This window comes from Acinonyx jubatus, chromosome B1 (assembly GCF_027475565.1).
Source record: "Acinonyx jubatus isolate Ajub_Pintada_27869175 chromosome B1, VMU_Ajub_asm_v1.0, whole genome shotgun sequence".
Taxonomy (NCBI): Eukaryota; Metazoa; Chordata; class Mammalia; order Carnivora; family Felidae; genus Acinonyx; species Acinonyx jubatus.
Genome location: NC_069382.1, coordinates 185,498,993 through 185,521,251, shown reverse-complemented (window position 1 = coordinate 185,521,251; position 22,259 = coordinate 185,498,993). Strand labels below are relative to the sequence as shown.

General features: G+C 39.5%; 1 protein-coding gene across 4 annotated transcripts in view; it reads left to right on the top strand.

Moving 5' to 3' along the window:
- Positions 1 to 22,259, top strand: part of SLIT2 (slit guidance ligand 2) — a 373,799-nt gene that overhangs the window by 333,904 nt on the left and 17,636 nt on the right. For all 4 annotated transcript variants that reach the window (XM_053217522.1, XM_053217521.1, XM_015085043.3 and 1 more), the window contains 4 exons: positions 9,462 to 9,555; positions 15,776 to 15,913; positions 16,024 to 16,264; positions 17,629 to 17,759. In XM_053217522.1, the coding sequence (XP_053073497.1) occupies positions 9,462 to 9,555; positions 15,776 to 15,913; positions 16,024 to 16,264; positions 17,629 to 17,759 (604 nt within the window). The remainder of the gene's footprint in view (positions 1 to 9,461; positions 9,556 to 15,775; positions 15,914 to 16,023; positions 16,265 to 17,628; positions 17,760 to 22,259) is intronic.

Genomic DNA, 22,259 nt, shown 5'->3' with positions numbered 1-22,259 from the left:
CATTAAAAAAACAATTTTTTTAAAACAGATGAATATTTTAAGCAGAGTGAGTTGAAGTTGAAAAATGTCAGAAATCCTAATCCAGGGACCAAATAACCAACCTTGTTTCTGCTCAGTTGTCCTTGAGGTCTGAACAAGCCTAGGTGACACCTGCTGCTGCCCAGATTTCTTGGCAGGCAGACGTCAACTAATTGTACCCCCTACCCCTCCCACCCCGATAACTCTTCAAAAATGTCTTCTTAGTTTACTTTACCAAGACGAAAAATCCCATCAGGGGTACTAATGAATTGTGGACTGTGTAGTAAAGTTTTTAAGCGAGTTTCTAAGCCAGGATGCTGTCCATATTTTTTAAGTCATTTTTTTTGAAAAATTATCTATTTTTGAGAGAGAATGCACAAGCAGGGAAGGGGCAGAGAGGGAGGGAGAGAAACAATCGGGCTCTCCGCAGAGCCTGACATAGGGTTTGATCCCACCAACCAGAACCATGAGATCATGACCTGAGCCAAAATCAAGAGTCAGATGCGTAACCAAATGAGCCACCCAGGTGCCCCCAGTATGCTGTCCATATTTTAGTCACTAAATGAAACCCAAGGAATACTGGAAAATTAGGAGTCTTTTTTTCTTCCGTAATTTTTCCAGATTGTAACTTCTCCAGAGTAAGGACTTTATCATGCATTATCATGCATGTCCTTGAATCATTTGATGGGTCTATCTCAAAATATTTCTTCTCAACATTTTATTATGAAAATTATTAAACTAAAGCAGCTTTGTATTTTGGTCAAATCAGAAATTCTCACACCAGGGTACATGTAAACTAATCCAATTATTAGTGGTTGATTTCCTTTTACACTATTCTTATCAGTTTCAGGAAACATTAATGTTAACTCCTATGAACTATATAGTATCTTCACTATTCATTGATTTGCCAAAGAATCACTATGGATAAAGTATTTCAACAATGTCATGAGTTAAACCAGTATTTTTTAAGAAAAGGCATGTTTAAGAAATTTGAACGTGTGGGGGAAATGTAAATTATGATTAGTGACAAGATTCAACACAGGCATCCTCCACTTATCATGAGCTTTGATGTCTTTGACATAATTTAATAAAAACCATTATTATTTTTAAGTAATAATAATATAGATACTTGGTAGTTATTATTAGTTGTTGCTTTCATTCAAAGTTCAAGCCCATCTCCCAATTCATTGTAAAGTTGATGAAATAAGACATTGGACTCACTTTTCTCCCTCTCTACAAACACAGTAGTTTGGGATTCCCTTGGCCCTTGTCACCTTTAATACCCTAAAAGGAGGAGAATCTTCATTACCATCTGGGCAGCCTTCCCTGTTAGCGAGACCCTAACTGATAACACCAGCTCCGCTTGGAGAGAGGCCCAAGGAACTGGTCCAAATTCACCCAGACACAGTGCTTTGCAGGGAGACTTCCAGCCCCGCAGCAAATGTGGAGCCCGCCTACTCTGCTGTGCTCTGCTGGACCTTGACTCTTTTGCAGTGCAGAGGTCATGGTCATGGGTTACTCCCTCTCCTTGTGCATCACTTATTCCAGAATCTATTAGAGTATCTCAGAGACCTAAAAGAAAATTTTAGGACAAGGAGAGGACAGCCATATGAAATGAAATAGGAATGCAAAAAGATATGAGTCAAAAATAAAAAATGAAATATGGCATAAATTAAAAGTTTTATCCCCACTATAATTCTCTAATAATTTAGCATTTACCACCTATATTGGTTTGCTGTTACTGCTGTAACAAAGTACCACATAGTGGGTGGCTTAAACAACAGAAATTTAGTGACTCATGGTTCTGGGGGCTAGAAATCTGAAATTAAGGTGTCTGCAGGGTTGGTTCCTTTTGACCGTTCTGAGGGAACAATCCATGTGGGCCTTTCTCCTTGGCCTGTGGGGTCATCTTTTCCCTGTGTCTCTTCAATCTTTCCTCTATGCCATATGTTTCTTTCTTATAAGAACATCAGCCATAATGGATTAGGGCCCACCCTAATGATTTCTTTTTAATTTCATTATCTCTGCAAAGATCCTATCTCTAAATAAGATCACATTCTGAGCTACCAGAGTATTCCAACATATCTTTTTTAGGAGACAGAGAGAGGGGACACAAATTAACCCATAACACCACATCACTATATTTTAAACTACTGATTTTGCCCCAGAAAACCTGGTCATTTCAAGTGTTCTCTATGTCACTAAAAAGTAAACCTAGAAGTCTGAGATGACTCCCTCTCTCTCCCCTACTCACATCCAATCCATCACAAATTCTCATAAATTCTGCTTCCCAAACATCTCTCCAGGCCGTCCATCTCATCCACTGCCACCTAAGTGCAAGTTGAATCATCCGTCATGTCCATTTTTATCTGCCCTTTTGTGGTCCATCCTTCACTGGAACCAGAATGTTCTTTTTAAAGTGCAGGTATCATCTGGCCATCCTCCAACTTAAAAACCCTTCAGTGGTACCCACTGCACATTCTACCACGTGGCCCCTGCCGGCCTCTGTGACCTCCTCTGGTGCCTTGTTTTCCCAGACTCACTCCCACTCTTTCAGAGCTGAGATTTTCCATGAATACAGCCTCCTACACAGAACCTCTCCCCTGCTCTTCACTCTCCCCTCCCAGTGTGAATTCTTTAAAAACACTTCCCACATGGTCAGTCCCCCTCCTAAAGCACCATGACATCTTCCACTTGGCCTTTATCACACCAGCAATCTTATAACTACTCTGAAATTAGTGACTAACATCTCTCTCCTCTTCCTCTCGTGTATAATCTCCATGAGAATAGGAATATAATTTTGTTGCTATTGTAATAGTTCACCCTTTTGCTCCTAGCATTAGCACAGGCATTTCTTTTTTATTTTTTTTTAATGTTGAATTTTGAGAGAGAGAGAGACAGAGACAGAGACAGTGCAACCAGGAGAGAGGGAGACACAGAATCCAAAGTAGGCTCCAGGCTCTCAGCTGTCTTCACAGAGCCGATGCGGGGCTCAAACTCACGAACCATGAGATCACCACCTGAGCTGAAGCCGGATGCTCAACCAACTGAGCCACCCAGGCGCCCCTTAACACCGGTCTCTATACAAAGATGCCAGAAGTATAAATGAAGATAAAAGGAAGGGCCCCTGGTGTTCAAGAAGGAAGGAACATTAAAATCAGCTACATTCATAGATCTAAAATGAAGCAGGGGGCAAGGCTGACTGCAGGTACCCTTTCCCATAACAACCATCAAAGTGCATTGAGATTTCTGCCTCATTTCAATAAGATCACGGAATCACAACCTCAGAGGGCTCAGAGCACATACTGACACTTTGTTTTCACCACTGAATGCAATATGTTTTGAGCAGCTAACTTGCTACCTGCATTATCCATCTCTGTAGAAGCATTTTCCTTTTTGTGTGTGTGTGAGATTGTTTTAGAGCCACAGTTGACCTTGCACAATTTCAATTCCAGAAGATCATTTTACCAATGAAGAATTGGGGCCCAGAACAATAAAATAGTTCACTTTCCTGGAGCCAGACCACTGTCTTATACTGAGTAAGTTGTGGAAGGCCATTCCAAGCAATAACTCAGCGACCCAAATTTCATCTCGCCCATTAAGAGTACTTACTCCCCGGTATCTCTTTATGCTGGCTCACTGCTCACTCCAAACAGAGCATCAATTCTGATGATCTTGCTTCTAGTGTTCCACTACAAGGTGACCATAACTTTTATCATTCAAATGAAGTCATCTGTGTGAGTGCATGGGGACACTATTGGTAATTACCTTGAGACAACGGGTATCAACCAGGACCGTCCTAAGTAAGCCAGGATATGTGGTCACATTACCACTACATCAGATTCTTCAGAAAAACCACATGTACAGGTGTTCAGTAAGTAGTGATTATATTTCCTCCTCGAGAGTGGGCTTTGAGGGGAGTGGGCATCACTCCTGCCTTGATCCCTTGCAGCTCATACTAGTAGAGCTGTAGAACCTGGCCATTTGCAACCCCACTCTCCCCCACACGGACCTGATAGACACAATCAGGAAGAAGCAATCCAAGAACTAGATGTCATCTTCTTACGAAAAAGACACCTGTTTACGAGATACAGTATTTTTTTTAATTTTTTTTAATGTTTATTTATTTTTGACAGAGAGAGAGAGAGAGAGAGACAGAGCATGAGCAGGGGAGGGGCAGAGAGAGAGGGAGACACAGAATCCAAAGCAGGCTCCAAGCACTCAGCTGTCAGCACAGAGTCCGACGCGGGGCTTGAACCCACAGACTGCGAGATCATGACCTGAGCTGAAGTCGGACACTCAACCTACTGAGCCACCCAGGCGCCCCTTAGATACAGTGTTTTTTTATTCACCAGTTATAGCACTTCATTCACTAACCTCTGTTTCTCTGAAGAAGTAATGATAGGTTTCCTGGATGACCATTCTCCACTTCTTCTCCAAAACGTAGATATCACATGGACACACACACACACACACACACACACACACACACACATCCACACACATCCTTTTTAAATTCTCTCTCTCTCAGGGCACCTGGGTGGCTCAATAGATAAAGCGTCTGACTTTGGTTCAGGTCATTATCTTGTGGTTTGTGAGTTCAAGCCCCGCATCAGGCTCTGTACTGACAGCGCAAAGCCTAACCCTGTTTCGGATTCTGTGTCTCCCTCTCTCTCTGCTCCTTCCCTGCTCATGTCTCTTTCTCTCTCTCTCTCTCTCTCTCTCTCTCTCTCTCTCTCTCTCTCAAGAATAAACATTAAAAACATTTTTTTAATTCTCTTTCTCTCTCACACACACACAAAGCCTAAAATTGCAAGCATAAGGCAATTTAACTTACTCATCTGATTAGAAGTGAAATCATAAATGCCAGGCAACCATTTTGTTCCACACTATTGCTTTGTCACTTGGGACTTTTAAGGGTACATACCTGAAAGCAAATAAAAAATAGGATTTCCTAGGATTTAGCAGAGTGGATTGGAGCCAAATTATGGAGTCAATGTTTGTCTAGACCCCTGTATCTTGAGGGGTTCATGGGTACTGAAATTTAACCAGTATGCAACTACATTGCCCTTAACCACCCCAGTGAGCTGACATATCTTTCCTACTTCCATGTTAAAAACATAAAGACCCGCTTACAGGATAACAGATTATAACATTAACTATGTGTAGTACAATAAAGAATGTTTCCACCTTTCCTTATCACCTCATATTTTATCATCTCAGGAAGAAAGGTAGCCATTGATGATATTATATCAGGCAGGCCCTGGAGCATCAAAAAAGCAAATACAGTTACCTTATTTTCCATTATTTTTCCCTGATTTTTTCACTAATTTGATACTAGCTCTGGCTACACATAGAAAGAAGGAAGGGAAGGGAAGGGAAGGGAAGGGAAGGGAAGGGAAGGGAAGGGAAGGGAAGGGAAGGGAAGGGAAGGGAAGGGAAGGGAAGGGAAGGGAAGGGAAGGGAAGGGAAGGGAAGGGAAGGGAAGGGAAGGGAAGGGAAGGGAAAGGAAAGGAAAGGAAAGGAAAGGAAAGGAAAGGAAGAGAGAAGAAAAAGAGAGAAAAGAAAGAAAAAGAAAGAAAGAAAGAAAGAAAGAAAAAGAAAAGAAATACAGGGAAAGAAAGAGAGAAAGAAAGAGAAGGAAATACAGGGAAAGAAAGAAAGAAAGAAAGAAAGAAAGAAAGAAAGAAAGAAAGAAAGAAAGAAAGAAAGAGAAAGAAAGAAAGAGTGAAGGAAGTACAGGGAAAAAAAGAAAGAGAAAGAAAGAAAAAGAAAGAAAGAGAAAGAAAGAAAGAAAGAAAGAAAGAAAGAAAGAAAGAAAGAAAGAAAAGGAAATACAGGGAAAGAAAGAAAAAAAGAAAGAAAAGAAAGAAAGAGAAGGAAGGAAGGAAGGAAGGAAGGAAGGAAGGAAGGAAGGAAGGAAGGAAGGAAGGAAGGAAGGGGCAGGCATAATGTTCACTCAATACTATAAGTTTTAGGAGAAATTTTCAATAGTAACTAAAAGCATATGAATGAACTAATGTTAGTGCATTTTATTTCTGTTCTTCCTGGAAAACGAATGCAGCTTTCAAATGTCCAACTTTTCTTTACTGGTTAAGAAGTAGATCTAAACTTGTACATTTGTCTGTGGAGCTTGCTACAATTCCCATCTTATGCTCAGTTCTTGAGTTTCACCTCTGTGGGACAGTATTTGAACTTTAAAACTACCTTCACTCCAACACAGCAGAATCCAATATAATTTGAAAAAAATAAATAGTCCAATGAAAACATTTAATTTTTGGCCAGAGGAAAGTTAAAGTAATGCTTAAAGGAAAGTCATAAGTACTTATTATTAATTATGGGTGACTAATTATTACCCATTGAACAGAAAATTGTCTAAATGCTAAATTGAAGTCCAAGTTGAATATAGGTCAACAAGATGGCACTCTTATCTTAAAAAGCATGTATCTTTTTTCAATAACTATTATTTTAGTGTGTCATAACATCATACTTTATAGATAGGAAGGCAAATATGCCAAGAATACTGCTCTCAGTGCTCTTACAGTCAAAGAAAGGAAATGAGGTAAACACCAGTAATATCCAGCACATCCAAAACCATACGCTCTGTGCCCTTTCCTTATTAAATGGTTGTCAGGAACATTAAGCAACTCCATATTTATACAGTGTTTGAAACTATCTGGCACACAGCAGTAAACACTGTATAAATATTTATTAAGTCAATAAGTAAATTCATACAATAGATGTGCCATAAGATAGGCACAGGCAAACATGAAATATAAAAATTGTAGATAGCTAACAAACTCATAAAGAGGGGACATATAATGGATGGAAAAATTGACAACAGAACTTATTAAAGTTACTAAAACCAAAGGAAACACCATTAGCCCAGACCTGGAGTTGAGATAAATTCGTAAAATCATAAATAGACACAGGAGACAAGAGTATAGGTTGCAAAATTTGGCTTTAAAAGTGAGTGATGGAATATAATATTTGTTACTATTGGTGACACTTAAAGGGAGACAGATCCTTTTTGAAGTAATCAGCCCATCTTCACCAGAATCAAATGTGTAGTTATGTATTGGTCACAAAGAACTATCATACACAAGTTTAGCAATGATTAATACTGCTGCTGTGTTGTTCTTAGAAGATAGATTCCTTGCAAATTGAGGAACACTTCACATCAGTATAGCTTTTCACATTCAAATTAGCATGTTTTGCCTTAAAGCTGTTAATTAGAGAATGGCCAGTCTGTTTAGCCAACAGTGTCTTACAGCCATCTCCTTTCTTATTCCTTTCCACATCAAGTTTATGGAGAAACACCTGGTGGAGGAGAAAGGGTCAAGTCTAATTTCTTCTCTTAAGAGATGAATTTCTCTTTGTAAATCCTTATGAACTGTGGTATAAGTCAGCTTGATTAGATTGGATTGAGTTGGGTTGGAGTGGATGTAAGTGACTAAGAAATCAAACATTTCCCCTTTTATAATTTTTAAAGCAATTTCTTATTGAGTATTGAGTGGAAAACAATATATATATATATATATATATATATTTTATGGTCAATATACAATATACACTTATTATGTATATCTTATATGGTCCCTCTCTATCATCAGTTACTACAACCTACCTTATCTATAGATTACTATAAACAACCTGTATCCAACCAAATAGGTTTGATTGGAAAATTCAAAATTATTTCCTCATGGTAGGCTGATAAATTATAATGAATAAATTCCATCAAGATGTATTACTTAAAATAATACTAACTGAAAGTGAAAAGCTTTATATAAACCCTGTTTAAAAGTAGCTCATGATTTATATGTTGTTAAAAACTTTTTGTATCACAAATCTAGAGACACAGACAACTTTCTTACAAAGAAGAAATCTATGAGACTTTCAATGTAGTTAGTTCATTTTAAGAGACAGACTTATCATACACCAAATTGACATAATAACTGACTACATTTATGTATTTGCATCATGGATACAGATTCTTGAATATGCCACATTGAGTTGCTAAGCAACTCTTTCTACCAGTTAGCAAAGTTTTTCCTTAAAAGGATAGTCTTATAACAAAGGAATGTGTGTAAACTCCTGGTTTTTAAACAATGCTGTTTAAATCCACACACTTTGAATGAATGAAAGTTCTAATAGTTTCTTGGAAATGAACAGCTGTCTGGATGTGTCACTGTATTCATTCACTTATCGCATATAACACAATTAAAAAGTGATTTAGAGGTAAGGTAGGAAAGGAGATGACTTTTAAATTTTGTATCTTTCCAGTTATTTATTATCTCCCACAGTGATTGGGAAAGTCTCACCAAAAATCATTATTTAGCCAAATATATCTGAAAATAAGATACCACCATATTATTTATATCTGAAGAAATTTCTTAAGAGATTCGCAGGCATACAATTCACCATAAAGTGTCTAGAATCTGCATGGTTATGCTTTTAGCTCTCATTTATTGATAAAATTTGTTCTTTATGAGTTAACTGATACTCTGTCCAGATTCGTTCTCCTTTTGCTTTTTTCTTAGTGGATATAACTAAGGAGTAGTCTATTAGCCGTTGCAATTAAGTCATAAGAGAGAAACAACATCTTTTTCTTCCAGACTTTATGAGACCTTGGAGACTATGAAGATATGAGGATTAGTTTTCCAAACATAAAACCACAGAACGGGCCAGACATAAAGGGGTACATACCAAATGAGTCTATTTATGTCACATTCAGAAACAGGCACAACTCATGTTTGGTCCTGTTAGGACAGTGGCTACTCATCTTGGGGTCAGGTCTCTGGGATGCTGGTAAATGGTATGTTTCTGGATGTGGATGCTGGTTACGTTAGTGGGTTCAGTATGTGAATATTTGTTAGCTAGTCATTTATCCTTTGGGTATATGCTATACCTCAGTAAAAAGTCCGAATTAATTTTTTTAACGTTTATTCACTTTTGAGAGACAGACAGATAGAGCATGAGTGGGGGAGGAGCAGAGAGAAAGGGAGACACAGAATCCGAAGCAGGTTCCAGACTCTGAGCTGTCAGCACAAAGCCCGACGCGGGGCTGGAACTCAGGAACCATGAGATCATGACCTGAGCCGAAGTTGGATGCTTAACCGACTGAGCCACCCAGGCGCCCCTAAAAAGTCCAAATTAAAACAAATGAAACAACAGAAAATGAAAAGCATTCAGATTTCCTTTTTCTCATTCCAACAGTGTGTTCTAAAGGGGCTCATATTAGTTACAAATCACAATAGTTGTGTTATCCCAAATCCTGACTGTGTAGCAGCATAACCAGCCCTTTGGATCTTCTGCTTCCGTATCTTGTGATTTATTTTTTCCCCAGTCACAAGCTGTGCTAACCTCTGAGGCCCCTGACAGCCTGCTGGCGGGAAGCCTGTTAACCTTTGTCTGTGAACTAACACCGTTTGCCATGTTAACAGGCGAGTTGTGTGAGGAGAAGCTGGACTTCTGTGCCCAGGACCTGAACCCCTGCCAGCATGACTCCAAGTGCATCCTGATGCCAAAGGGATTCAAGTAAGTCAGAGGCTGCCTCGGGGCTCCCAGTGGGGTGGGGGTGGGGGGTTCTTCAGGAACCTGTTTCTTCACCTTCTTTTCAGGACCTTGCTTCACACCTTTGCTGGGGATGAAAGGGACATACTCTCCAGTGTCAGTGGGATTTTTATAAATGCTGATATACAACATGGACTTTTTTTTTTTTAGTATGCTAAAAAAATGAAAGAGAGCATTTCCTTTCATTCCATGGCTCTTCCTGGGAAGTCACGTATGAAATAAATTAGCCTTTGACTGTGTTTACTTAAATGTATTTGAAGGCCACGTAAGGGGCACCTGGGTGACTCAGTCGGTTAAGTGTCTTGAGTCTTGATTTCAGCTCAGGTCATGGTCTCACAGTTCCTGAGTTCAAGCCCTACATTGGGCTGCACACTGATGGCACAGAGCTTGCTTCGGATTTTCTCTCTGTCCCTCCCCCACTTGTGCTCACACGCTCTCTCTCGCTCTCTCTCAAAATAAACGAAACTTAAAACTATTGAAGGACAAATAAATTTGTAGTATCTACTAGGCACTTTATTATCTGAATGTAAGTTGGTGGTAAATAGGGACTTTAATGTAACTGAAGTTTCTTTGGTCTGTAACAATTCTTAACTCTCCAAGGTGAGGAAGATGGAGGGAACCTTATGTCCCAGGTTGCCCTGGGACAGTTCCAGTTTATGCCTGTTGTCTTAGCATAATTATTAATAGCCCCTCTTTCACCTTACATTTGCCTTCTGTGGGATGATAAAGCATACAGTCACTGTAGATAGAGGGCTCCCTCAAGTGAACTCAGAACTTCAAAATTGCTTCTTTTTCCTCCTCAGTAATCTTCCTGAAATATGTTCGGTATCAGATTAAATTATTTCTTTGCTACAATCCTGAAATAGTTTAAGGGCCTATCAATAGTAAGGTTCTCTTCTTAGAGCTGACAGTGGTTTAGAGATCATCTGGTCCGAATTCATTTTAAACATGAGGAAACCATGGCCCAGACAGGTTGGTGGCTGTCCAAAGATCTCAAGGTTATTCATTGGCAGAGGTGGGAGCTAGGTCTTACATTTCCCAGTTGGATGATTTTTCTAATATAGGTTACCTCTAAGAAGTTTTGTAGTTGATTAACATTACAGATGGTTTGTTATAGAAGATACGCTGGATTCTCAGGAATGAGACAGCTGGGTTCAAGAGTTGAGCTGTGCTTACATCAGATAATCAACAAATAGAATTATTTGTTCTTTTGCCCACTATGTATTGGGTACCTGCCATGGGACAGGGTGCCCATGTTATGTTATATAGCGTTTTTTTTTAAGTTTATTTATTTTGAGAGAGAGGGAGAGAGTGAGGCAGGGGAGAGAGGCAGGGAGAGGGGGAGAGAGAGAATTCCAAGCAGGCTCCGCACTGTGAGCACAGAGCCCAATGCGGGACTCAAACTCATGAACCATGAGATCATGATCTGAGCCAAAGTCGAGAGCCAGACACTTAACTGACTGAGCCATACAGACACCCCCGTTATATAGTGTTTTATAGCTACTCACATTCACATACTTTTTCTCTCAGTGAAATGACTCCAGCTTAATTGCCATAGGATTCAAAGAATTAAAATTTACTCAGGTCGGGGACAATTTTGTAAGAGAAGATGGGAGGTGAGCTGGATTTCTAACAGTTTGATACTTGTCCACAGATTATCAGACATTCTGAGTTGAATGGGAGATAGGGCCAATATCTCCAGAACCCCTGCCTTTCAAAAATCAATCTGAATAAAATGTTTATGCTCGTTTTAGTTACAGAATATTTTTTACTCAATTTGTTCAAAATTTTATTATTATTATTATTTATTTGAGAGAGAGAGAGAGTAAGCAGGGGAGGGGGCAGAGGGAGAGAAAGAGGGAATCTTAAGCAGGCTCCACACTCAATGCAAAGCCCAACATGGGACTCAGTCCCACAACCCTGGGATCCATGACCTGAGCCAAAATCAAGAGTTGGACTCTCAGGGTGCCTGGGTGGCTCAGTTGGTTGAGCATCTGACTTCAGTTCAGGTCACGATCTCATGGTTCGTGGGTTCAAGCCCCATGTCTGGCTCTGTGCTGACAGCTCAGAGCCTGGAGCCTGCTTTGGAATCTGTGTCTCCCTCTCTTTCTGCCCCTGCCCTGTTCATGCTGCCTTTCTATGTCAAAAATAAATAAACATTAAAAAAAATGTTATTAAAGAGTCAGATGCTCAACCAACTGAGATGCCAGTTTCCTTGAATATTTTTTTTTTAATTTTTTTAAGTAAGCTTCATGCCCGACTTGGGGCTTGAACTCACAACCCTGAGATCAGGAGTCACATGCTCTACCCAACTGAGCCAGCCAGGTACCCCTAAAATTTTAGAATATACAAACACAGTTTTAGTTATAGCACCTGCTGATTCCATTTGATACCTTGTTGAAAAAGAAAATAGTATCTTTGAATTCTACTTTTCATTATATTTTAGTTTACAATCCCATGCAAAAAAACGGACGTCTTCTTGAAAAATTTACTGATACAAAATGCTTCATTGCATTTTGTTCACCCAAGTACTGTATGTCAATTACTTTAACTCCTAATGCCTTTGATCTGCCTGCAGTTAAATTTGGCAAATTGAAAATCCACCACTTACATAACAAATATCCTTTCTCAGAGAAATTCACCAGTCAGGGAAGTGGTTTTCTAGAACTGTTTATCTGCCACACAGGTTTCACAGGGCTTTGTGCATTGTGATTGTAAGATAAAGTGTTCGTGAGACTTAATGGAAACCACTAAAAAATGAGGGAGTTTGTCTTTAAAAGACTACTCCTTAATTCAGTATCTTCTATTACTATCCATTAAATTACACGCTCGGAAGTGCATCCTCCTGCATCATGGGTTAGCTGATTTGGGAACCTATTGTTTTCAGCAGTAATTTGTGAGTTTGTTTTATGGCTGTATGTAGTTTAGCAGAAAGCAGGTGACGTCACAGTGTGTGCGATCACTCCCATATTATAAATAATTGCAGGGGGGTGGGAGGGAGGGGAGGGTGGGTGATGGGTATTGAGGAGGGCACCTGTTGGGATGAGCACTGGGTGTTGTATGGAAACCAATTTGACAATAAACTTCATATATTGGAAAAAAAATAATTGCACATTGTCACGAAGGGAGTTGCAAAAAGAAAATGGGCTTAGAAACCAAAAGGACACGAAGTGCTAAAGAAAATCTCTATTGACAAATGTTGTTTGGACAAACTGTACTGTTAACTTCAAATTCATTTTCTTACTACTAAGCTAACAGCTGGTTTTACTTTTCTTGCTTTATTATATACCTCATAAATCTCCTAAATTGCTCTGAGATATTTTTAGACCATCATATGCCATAAGCAGTATTTTCAAGCATGCATCTTCCTTAGTCAGCTTTTGGGCTTCTAAACAGTATATTTTAGGGCGCCCGGCTAGCTCAGTCGGTAGAGCATGAGACTCTTAAACAGAATATTTTATAGTCTTTGCTTTCTTCCTCACTCCTTGGCAGATAATAGAGTTGAGGGAATGTGATAGGTTTTATTGATAATACAAACCTTAAGGAATTCTTAATTAAATATTTTCTTTTGTTTTGAAATTTGATCTGAGGAGCAAAAGAAAGACAAAAAAAATGTTGGTCATAACGTGACTCCAAGTTCTAATGGGCTTGAAAAATAGTATTTTAGAGAAGAGAATATGAAACAGCTCTTAGCCACTGGTGGTGAATGTGTGGTTCTCTTATCTTTTACTTTGATTTCTTTTCTCAGATAAATAATTCAGAGTGTTTCAAAGCATTTCTTCTTTCTTTTAATGCCTGGCATTTCAGCGGCTCTGCTCACATTAACATTGATGGAAGATCTCTTCTCAGACTTTGTCCATCTCTTTGAGAATGTATATGGCCACTTAGGATCCATTTAACTTCAGACTTGTTGTTTACTTTGCTTTGTTAGGATTTAGCATTAAAACCACTGGCTCTAGAGCAAGCATGCTTCCTCAGTGAGCTCATTTTATTTTCCTAATTTATACATGCGGAGCTGAAAGTCTGTTCTCCTTAGAGGGTATATACCCCCATTTATTTTAATTCATCAGCCCTCCAGTAACTCTTAAATCCTGATTTTGCATTTTCAGAGAAAACCCTCAGTGTTCAGTAATGTCCACATTCACTTGGGCATTTTTAATTATCCTCATTCATTTAAATCCTAATGGCTTTAAAATAAAAAACTGGAACATTAGTAAAGAGTAAACCACAAAGACTTTTATAGAATTATTAAGACTTAATAGAATTATTTTTTAAATACTTGCCATTTATTGATCATGCATTATATATTAAACACCATAGTGATTCTTTTATAGTGTTTTTATTTAAGCATAATGTTTTTATTTAAGCTTTTAACAAACCTGTGAAGTGGAAATCATTTTGTACTGTATATGTTACAGGTGAAGACATGAACACTTAGGAAGCTTAAGTAAGTTAGTCAAGATTGTGTACATGTAAGGATGACGCCAGACTACAAACCCAGTTCTAACTGCAACATCGGAATTCTACAAAGCTAAATAAGCCATAGTTTCCTGGTTTATTTGTTTTTTAAAGTCAGTGAGCCCTCTCTTAAACCCAAAACAGAAATACTCATGGAAGCCCAACGTGTGAAACTAATGAATCACAACAAGAGAGTGTTGGGGGAGAGGGGAGAGGGGAGGGAAACAGGAAACTGCCAATAGCCTCCTTCCCTTCAGGGGTCCCTTTTCGCCCCTCAAAGCACAGATTGAAAAGCACTGCACAGCCATGCTGCTTTCTCCACAGGCAACGATAAAGTATTTCATCCTTCAGTGGTGAGAAATCCAGACTCTCTTGTCAGATTGCTTGGGTTTAGTACCTTGGCTGTGGCAGTTACAAGTCGAGTGCCCTTGGGTAAATCCCTTAACCAGTTTGTCTGTTAGTTTTCTCACCTGTCATGTGAGGTAGTGGTGATACTGCTGTCACAGGATCATGGAGAAGGATTCCGTGAATCCACATATGCAAAGTGGTTTGAACAGGGCATAGCACCTAGGAAGTGCTCAGAGAACACCACGTGTACGCATGATGGTTCTTCATCAATGCAGCTGAGACCCATCCTTCCCCGGGGCCACCAGAGTGAACAAACAAGCTGAAAGCTATCCATGGAATTGCCCCTGGATTTTTTTTTTTTTTTTATCAGTTTCCCTGTCCTGCTCCACTAGGTCAGCCAACCTCTGCCATAATGATTGTCAATGCTGACTTTTTTTTTTTCATAAAATACTATTTGATTCCAATACATCCATTCTCTTTTTTTTCTTTTATTTAAATTATATCTATATCTATTTGTAGATATAGATAGATATAGATATAGAGATAGAGATATAAATATAGATATAGATATAGATATAGATTTAGAGAGAGAGAATGAGAGCACGAGCAAGGTAGTGGCAGAGAGAGAGACAGAGACAGAGAGAGAATCCCAAGCAGGCTCTGCACCATCAGCAGAGAGCCCGACATGGGGCTCGATCTCAAGGAGCTGTGAGATCATGACCAGAGCTGAAACCAAGAGTTAGACCCTTAACCGACTAAGCCACCCAGCCTCCCCAATACATCCATTCTCTATTAGGAAACAAAAATGTTAATTATTTTAAAATGTGTTTAATATTTTTGGTAAATTTTATAACATAGCACTTCCATTGTCTCAACTGTTCAAAGGAGTTAGAGCAAATGAAAATAGAGGACACTCTAAGCAAAAATAGGGTGGAGGGAGGGAGGGGAGAGGGGATGGAGGGGAGAAGGAGGGAGAATATGGGAAGATGGAGGAGAGGGGAGGGACAGAAGAAAGCAAACAAGATGGGGGGAGGAGAGAAGGAAGGAGGGACACCTGCACATTTGCATCCTCATTTGGTTCATGGATGCTTACTAATTGTCACCATTCTGACAGATTCCAGGGAGAAAACGTGGAATAACTGTTTTCTAGGGATCTGTTAATTTGGGGGCTCGATGAGCCTGTTCTATATAAGTTTTGAGTGTTTTGTTTTAGTTTTAATGTACTTTCATTGAAGTTTAGTTGACAAACACTGCTACCTTAGTTCTAGGTGTACTAAGTTTTCTAAAGATAGAGCCCTTTTTTCCTAGATGAAATGCAACTGTTTTGCTTACCTTGGCTCAGTTCAGTTCGAAACTGTTTACCTACTTGTTCAAACAGATGTGACTGCACACCAGGATACATAGGCGAGCACTGCGACATTGACTTTGATGACTGCCAAGATAACAAATGCAAAAACGGAGCCCACTGCACAGATGCCGTGAATGGCTATACGTGCATCTGCCCCGAAGGCTACAGGTAAAAGTAGAAATAGAGATTTGTGGTAGAGTTAAGTCTTACAGAAAGACCGCAATTCTCATGCAATTCACACGCAACTAAAAGCAATGTATTCTTTCTGTTTCCTTTAGTGGCTTGTTCTGCGAATTTTCTCCACCCATGGTCCTCCCTCGTACCAGCCCCTGTGATAATTTTGATTGCCAGAACGGTGCCCAGTGCATCATCAGGATAAATGAGCCAATATGCCAGTGTTTGCCAGGCTACCAGGGAGAGAAGTGTGAAAAGTTGGTTAGTGTGAATTTTGTAAACAAAGAGTCTTATCTTCAAATTCCTTCAGCCAAGGTCCGTCCACAAACGAACATCACTCTGCAGGTAAGACATCCCCCACCAGCAAGGGCTGATTTCATCCTAAACCACATTTAACTAAATCATAAACCTCTGGTAGTTTGTGAGTGATACTATTTCCTAAAGAGACAGTTATCGACTGTACAACGCAGTGACAGAAAATGTTCTCTGTATGAAAATCTTCAGTTATTCTTCTCTAAAACATTTGTGTTTTTCAAAACTAAATGGAAACCAGGTATTTTTATTCACTACTTGATTGTGAAACACATAGGGCGCAACAAGATATATGGTTTGTGCTCTGGTAAAGGTATTTTTATTCCCTTTTTTTTTTATGATTCAGAGTTCAGGCTCTGTGCCCTGTGAGATGGGGCCAGGGGGGGTGGGGAGGGTGCTGTTAGGAATTCTGCAGATGAGGAGAACACCGGTGAGACAAGACATCTTGACAAAATATTCAGCTGTTGTCTTTTAACTCTTCCCCCAGAAACTTTAAGAAGCGACATGAAATTAACAAACTGATCTTATTTTAAGACTTTTCACCAAGTCACTGTGTCCCCTTAAGCAAGTCATTCGGACCTGCATGAAGGAGGTGAGACTAGATTAGGAGTTATGAATTCAGGACACGCAGGGGCAAGCTGGGACTGCATGTTTATTTTATCTGGTAGGAAAAATATTTTAATATATTTTTAATTCAGATGACCTTAGCCGATTAACATAGGCGTCACTCCTTATTCAGGTTACCTTGACACTCCAAGTGAGTGTCATGAGTGTCATGAGTGAGTGTCCTTAACCGTCATGAGGAATGGGACTCAGGAAGGCAGACAGGCCTTCCGTAGAAAGCCTGTCTCCCTGTCTTCCAGCATTTGCCATACCAGATTGTTACAAGAAGAACCTAGTGGGTTTCAGGTAGAAATCCTAATTTTTACTGACTTGGTCCTCAAAAGCCCACAAAGGCTAGAAAGCAGGATAAAAACAGATCTCCCACTGTTCATGCCATAACTGTGAAGAATGTTTTTTTATGTGGAATATAAAAATCAGTCTCACTCAGTGCAGTTACATTTCATATATGCCATAAAGACAACCTGGAACAGGAGTGAAAAGAACAGGTAAGTGAAGATCTCCAGCAGAGAATGTTTTAGGCACACCCAGTGGTGTTTACTGAAGTGTCTGTTACTGTGTTGTTGGTTTTTTTTAATTCTTTATGAATCTATTTGCATCAAAGTAATTTAGGAACGGGTCACCTTTCAAGTCGTCCTGTCAGCGCGCGCTACTGTTTTCTCATAGCTATAAGGAAAAAATAAGCTGTAGGAAAAACTCTTCACTAAGCAGTCTTCTTTTTGATGAAGTACGTGTGGATGACGGTGCGTCCTAATGTCAGGGTTACTTCCTACTAGATTGCCACAGACGAAGACAGTGGAATCCTCCTGTATAAAGGCGACAAGGACCATATTGCCGTCGAACTGTATCGGGGACGGGTTCGTGCCAGCTACGACACCGGCTCCCACCCGGCTTCTGCCATTTACAGGTGAACATCTCTTGGTTACTGAGAGAAGAGCCGTTTCTCCTCTATTTTTCTGTAATGGTGAGGGGAGGGAGTAATTTGGCCACAGCAGGCTTACGATCGGTGTCTTATTTAGGGGCCCGGCAGGAACAGGTGCCATACTCAAGTTGGATAATGGAGGACAGATTCTTAAGGGGACTTTTTACAAAGATTGGTAGGGATAATACAGTAACCTGGGGCCAGTAACGAGGGATACAGCTACTGCCCATATGCCTGAAGGGGTAAGTGGAGGCAGCACTCTTGGAAATCCATGCTCAGAAAGGGACTCGTGGCAAGGACTGCCTTGGCAGGAGATGCGACCTTCAACAAAGGGATGCAGTCAGTCCTTGGAGGAGGAACCAGGACGTTTAAATACCCAGCCATCCTTCTCCTGCCCAACAGCCCCCTGCCTGTGCTCCCCTTTGGCCAAATCAAATTCCAGACAAAAAGGAACCCGCTGATCACAGTAATGTAGTTTGCACATGAGTCTCCCAGACCCCAGAGCAGAGTGAATACAGGTGGAGAGTAGCTCTAGAAAAGAAACTGCAAGATACCCAGCACAGTGAGGAATTTAACATTACCTTTCATTCAGCAGTACTTATTGAGCACCTACTGTGTGCCAGGCCGTGATCCAAGCTTTAAGGAACAACACCCTTGCTCTTAGGGAGATTACACATAATAAGCCAAGGGACACACATAATATGTGACCGGTAATGTGATTTATTTTGGAAGTTCCCTAATAACACAATGATAATGATGATATTTTGAAGATACAAAAGGAGTCGTATTCATGGGGCATAAATTTCGCTGGAAATGTGCTTTTTGCATAAGATTAACCTCTGTTGGATCTCAACACTAATTCACTATCATAGAAATAACTGCCACCAATTAGAGCGAGGTCACAAAGTCATATGCAGTCAGGGTTTTTCAGGCAGGTAACTTAAATGAACTAATCAGGCCGGCTGCAAGAGAAAACTGTGTTCTCATCATTTTACTCTTGAAAAAATCAAACTTTTTAAAATTACATTAGTACTTCCATGATAAATAGACTTGATGTTGGCAGTGTAACAGAAGTGTCTGTGACAGAAGTGAGCTAGAAGCAAACCTTTGTCAAAACAGGGCCAGACTGCATCTACCCAACTCTCCCTAAATGCTGCCATGGGAAAATGTGGGCCCCAGTTTTACCACAACTCCTGAGTTTTCAAGGAAAGGCATAAATCTGGATGTTTTAATATAAGTATTCCATCCTTTAAGTATAGATTCATATTTTAAAAAAATACTATATGTGGTGAACAAAAAGCATCTGTAAGCCAAATACTGATGACACATTTTGGGGGCATTGATTGGGACATAAAGCTGGAGATACTGGCCTCTATATTACCTTTTTTTATATATTTATGCATTTATTTTAAGAGAGAGAGGGAATGCAAGCAGGAGAGAGAGAGAGAGAGAGAGAGGGAATCCCAAGCAGGGTCTGCACTGTCAGCACCCAGCCTGATGCGGGGTTTGATCTCACAAACCGTAAAATCATGACCTGAGCCAAAATCAAGAGTCAGACGCTTAACCAGCCGGCACCCCTGGCCTCTATATTATTGATGTGTGTATCAGTGTGCTTCAAAACCCTTTGCGTCCTATCCCGATCCTTTGTAACAGTCCCGAGAAAGTAGGTGCCAATTGTAGGCCATGAATGGAATTCAGGAAGTCCTCTTAGTGGTGAGGTAACCCACTTGGGAATATTTAGAGCATGGAAACAAACACATCATTATTGGTTTCCAAATGGAGTATGAATTTCATGTCCAAATGGTGATGAATTAATGCCAACATTTTAGATATTGCTAGGCCTTAAATTATATAGCCTCAATTTGTTTGAGCCTGTAAAAAAGTTTCAGAATGTTGGTTTTGTGGTTCATTTTTGTTTTTTACTTTTCTCTTTTATTTTATGCAGTGAAAGAGCACAGCACTCTCAGAAACCATAGTAAAGGTTCTTGAAGTTGGTTTATTAAAGCTAGTGTTCACATAAAATATACTTAAAATACTTCTAGATAAGTTGTAGAAACCCATGTGGTTATATCAAAATGAGAAGTTACCATAAAGAGCTTATCTTCAGTCTATGTTCTTTCCATCATTGCCTGACAAACAATAGAGCATACCACATGAAGTTTACAAAAAAGAATAATATCACATAATATGCTTTTCTTTATGAGCGAGAAGTTCACTTCTCTGTTTGCAGATCATCTAATGGGGGCATCTGTTGTAAGGTCCAGGGAAAACAGTTTTCATTTAACTCTTGGTTTTTGATTTATGGCACAAAAATTAAGAAAATCATCACATTATTTTTAAGTATAAGAAAAGTCATCACATTATTTTTAGGTAAAAGAAAAGCAACAATAACCTAGAATTCAGATAGACAGATGATTGGTTGATTGGTTGATGATTGATATTGATATGTGTATATTATATGTGTATGAATATATTAATACTTCAGTATGGAATAGAAAACAAATGCTTCTGTGAAATAGAAACTATAGAGAACAGTTGAATTATTTCAGCAGCTAGGAGATTTTAGTTTTGACAAGTAAAAATCCTGGTGCTAAGATGTGTGTTCAGATCTAGGCTTGACCAATTACTGGGGGAGAAACTTGGAGCAGATACTTAATGTTTCTGTGTCTCATAAATCATAGCTATAAATAACGATACAGCACGTACCCCATAAAGTCACTCTGAGTATTAAATCCCAAACTTAGCTCTGTCCTCACTCCTCACTCACATTGTCTTCATTCTCATCTACATGTAGCAATACAGGAACATTTTTCTGGTATCTATTTCTGGAGTATAGCAGGGGAGTTGAAAGTGTATTCTCTATCCTTATCCATTAACGCTAGAAGTACAGATTGTTTACCATTTCCATAGAGGGCAATTGAAAATATGTATCCAGGTTACAAATACATTTACTCTCTAACCTATGAAATCCCAGTTCTGGGAATTTGTGCCACAGATATACTTGAAGATACAGACATGATATGTGCACAACTACTGCACTGCATCATTGATTATAAAAACAAAAGTTAGGAAAAAGCCCTTTTCTAGTTTATACAATGGAATGTGCTGTTTAAAAGGGAGGTGGAAAGGGAAAGAGGAGGTTTTCTATGTAGGACACAGAAAGATTTTCAAGGTGCGGTGCTCTGTTCAAAAGAAAAAGAAGGCAGAAGAGTGTCAAAGGTGGGTAAATAAATACATGTATTTTTATGCCCATGCATTTGCATAATGAAAAACAGAATGGGGCGCCTGGGTGGTTCAGTCAGGTGAACATCCAACTCTTAGTTTCAGTTCAGGCCATGATCCCAAGGTTGTGGAATAGAGCCCCACATCGGCTCTGTGCTGAGCAAGGAGCCTACTTGGGATTCCCTCTCTCTCTCTCTCTCTCTCTCTCTCTCTCTCTCTCTCTCTGCCCCTTCCCTGTGCTCACACATGTGCACTCTCTCACTCTCTCTCAAAATAAATAAGTAAATATTTTTTTAAAAGGAGAGAGAAACTAGGAATAGAGAGCAAAGAGTGGGATGGAAGCAAGAGATTTGTGTATGAACACCACTTCACATCATTTTGATTTTTGAGCCATTTGAATGCCATTACCACTCAAACTAAAATTAAATAGAAAAGGACAGGTGCTCTAAAGATAGTCTGCCTTGATTCAAGCCCCAGCACTGCCATCTAGTAACTGTGTGCCACGGGTAAATCGCATAAGCTCTCTGGGCCTCACTCACCTGGTAAATGGGTGTAGTGGATCATGGTTCCATTTTGTGGGATCGTAGTAAGAATTTTATGTTTGATACATGAAAAATATTTAGGACAACATATACCAAATAGTGCTAGCTATTGGGATCATAAATTTAGAATGTCCGAAATACAGCTTATTTTCTTTGCTTCACCCAAACCTGTGTCCCTGTCACATTCTTACTGTCATTGAGAGGTGTCATAAACCTGGAGTTCCTCCTCATCTTTTTCTTTCCCTCACCTTCAACTTGAAATTGGTCCCAAGTCTTCCTTCTGCCCTTACTAATTTTCTGGCATTTATCCAAATGCTTCTGACCTTGCTCAGGCCCTACTAAAATGTGACCTCTGATGAAAGGTACTCCTTCTCCATCATCATAGAGAAAGCCATCAATAACACTGTGGCCATCTGCTCTCCCATAAATTGCTTAGTAATTATTTTGTCTGGTTGAATTAAATGTTCAAATCTTGGTGTTTCTACTTTATGTAACATTATTAAAATACACTAATGTTTTAAAAGGGAGTAGTCTTACATATTGTTACACCAGAAAATATGTTCAGTTTAATTGCATGATGTTATGTTATAAAACATTTAATGTAGTAAAAATTTATTTTCCAAATTCTGCATTATTTAATGTGCTGTTGGAACACTGTGTGTGGGAATAAGTTTGTACTTTGAGTGCCTCTTTTCAGGTGTCTGGTTAATCTTCAACATTG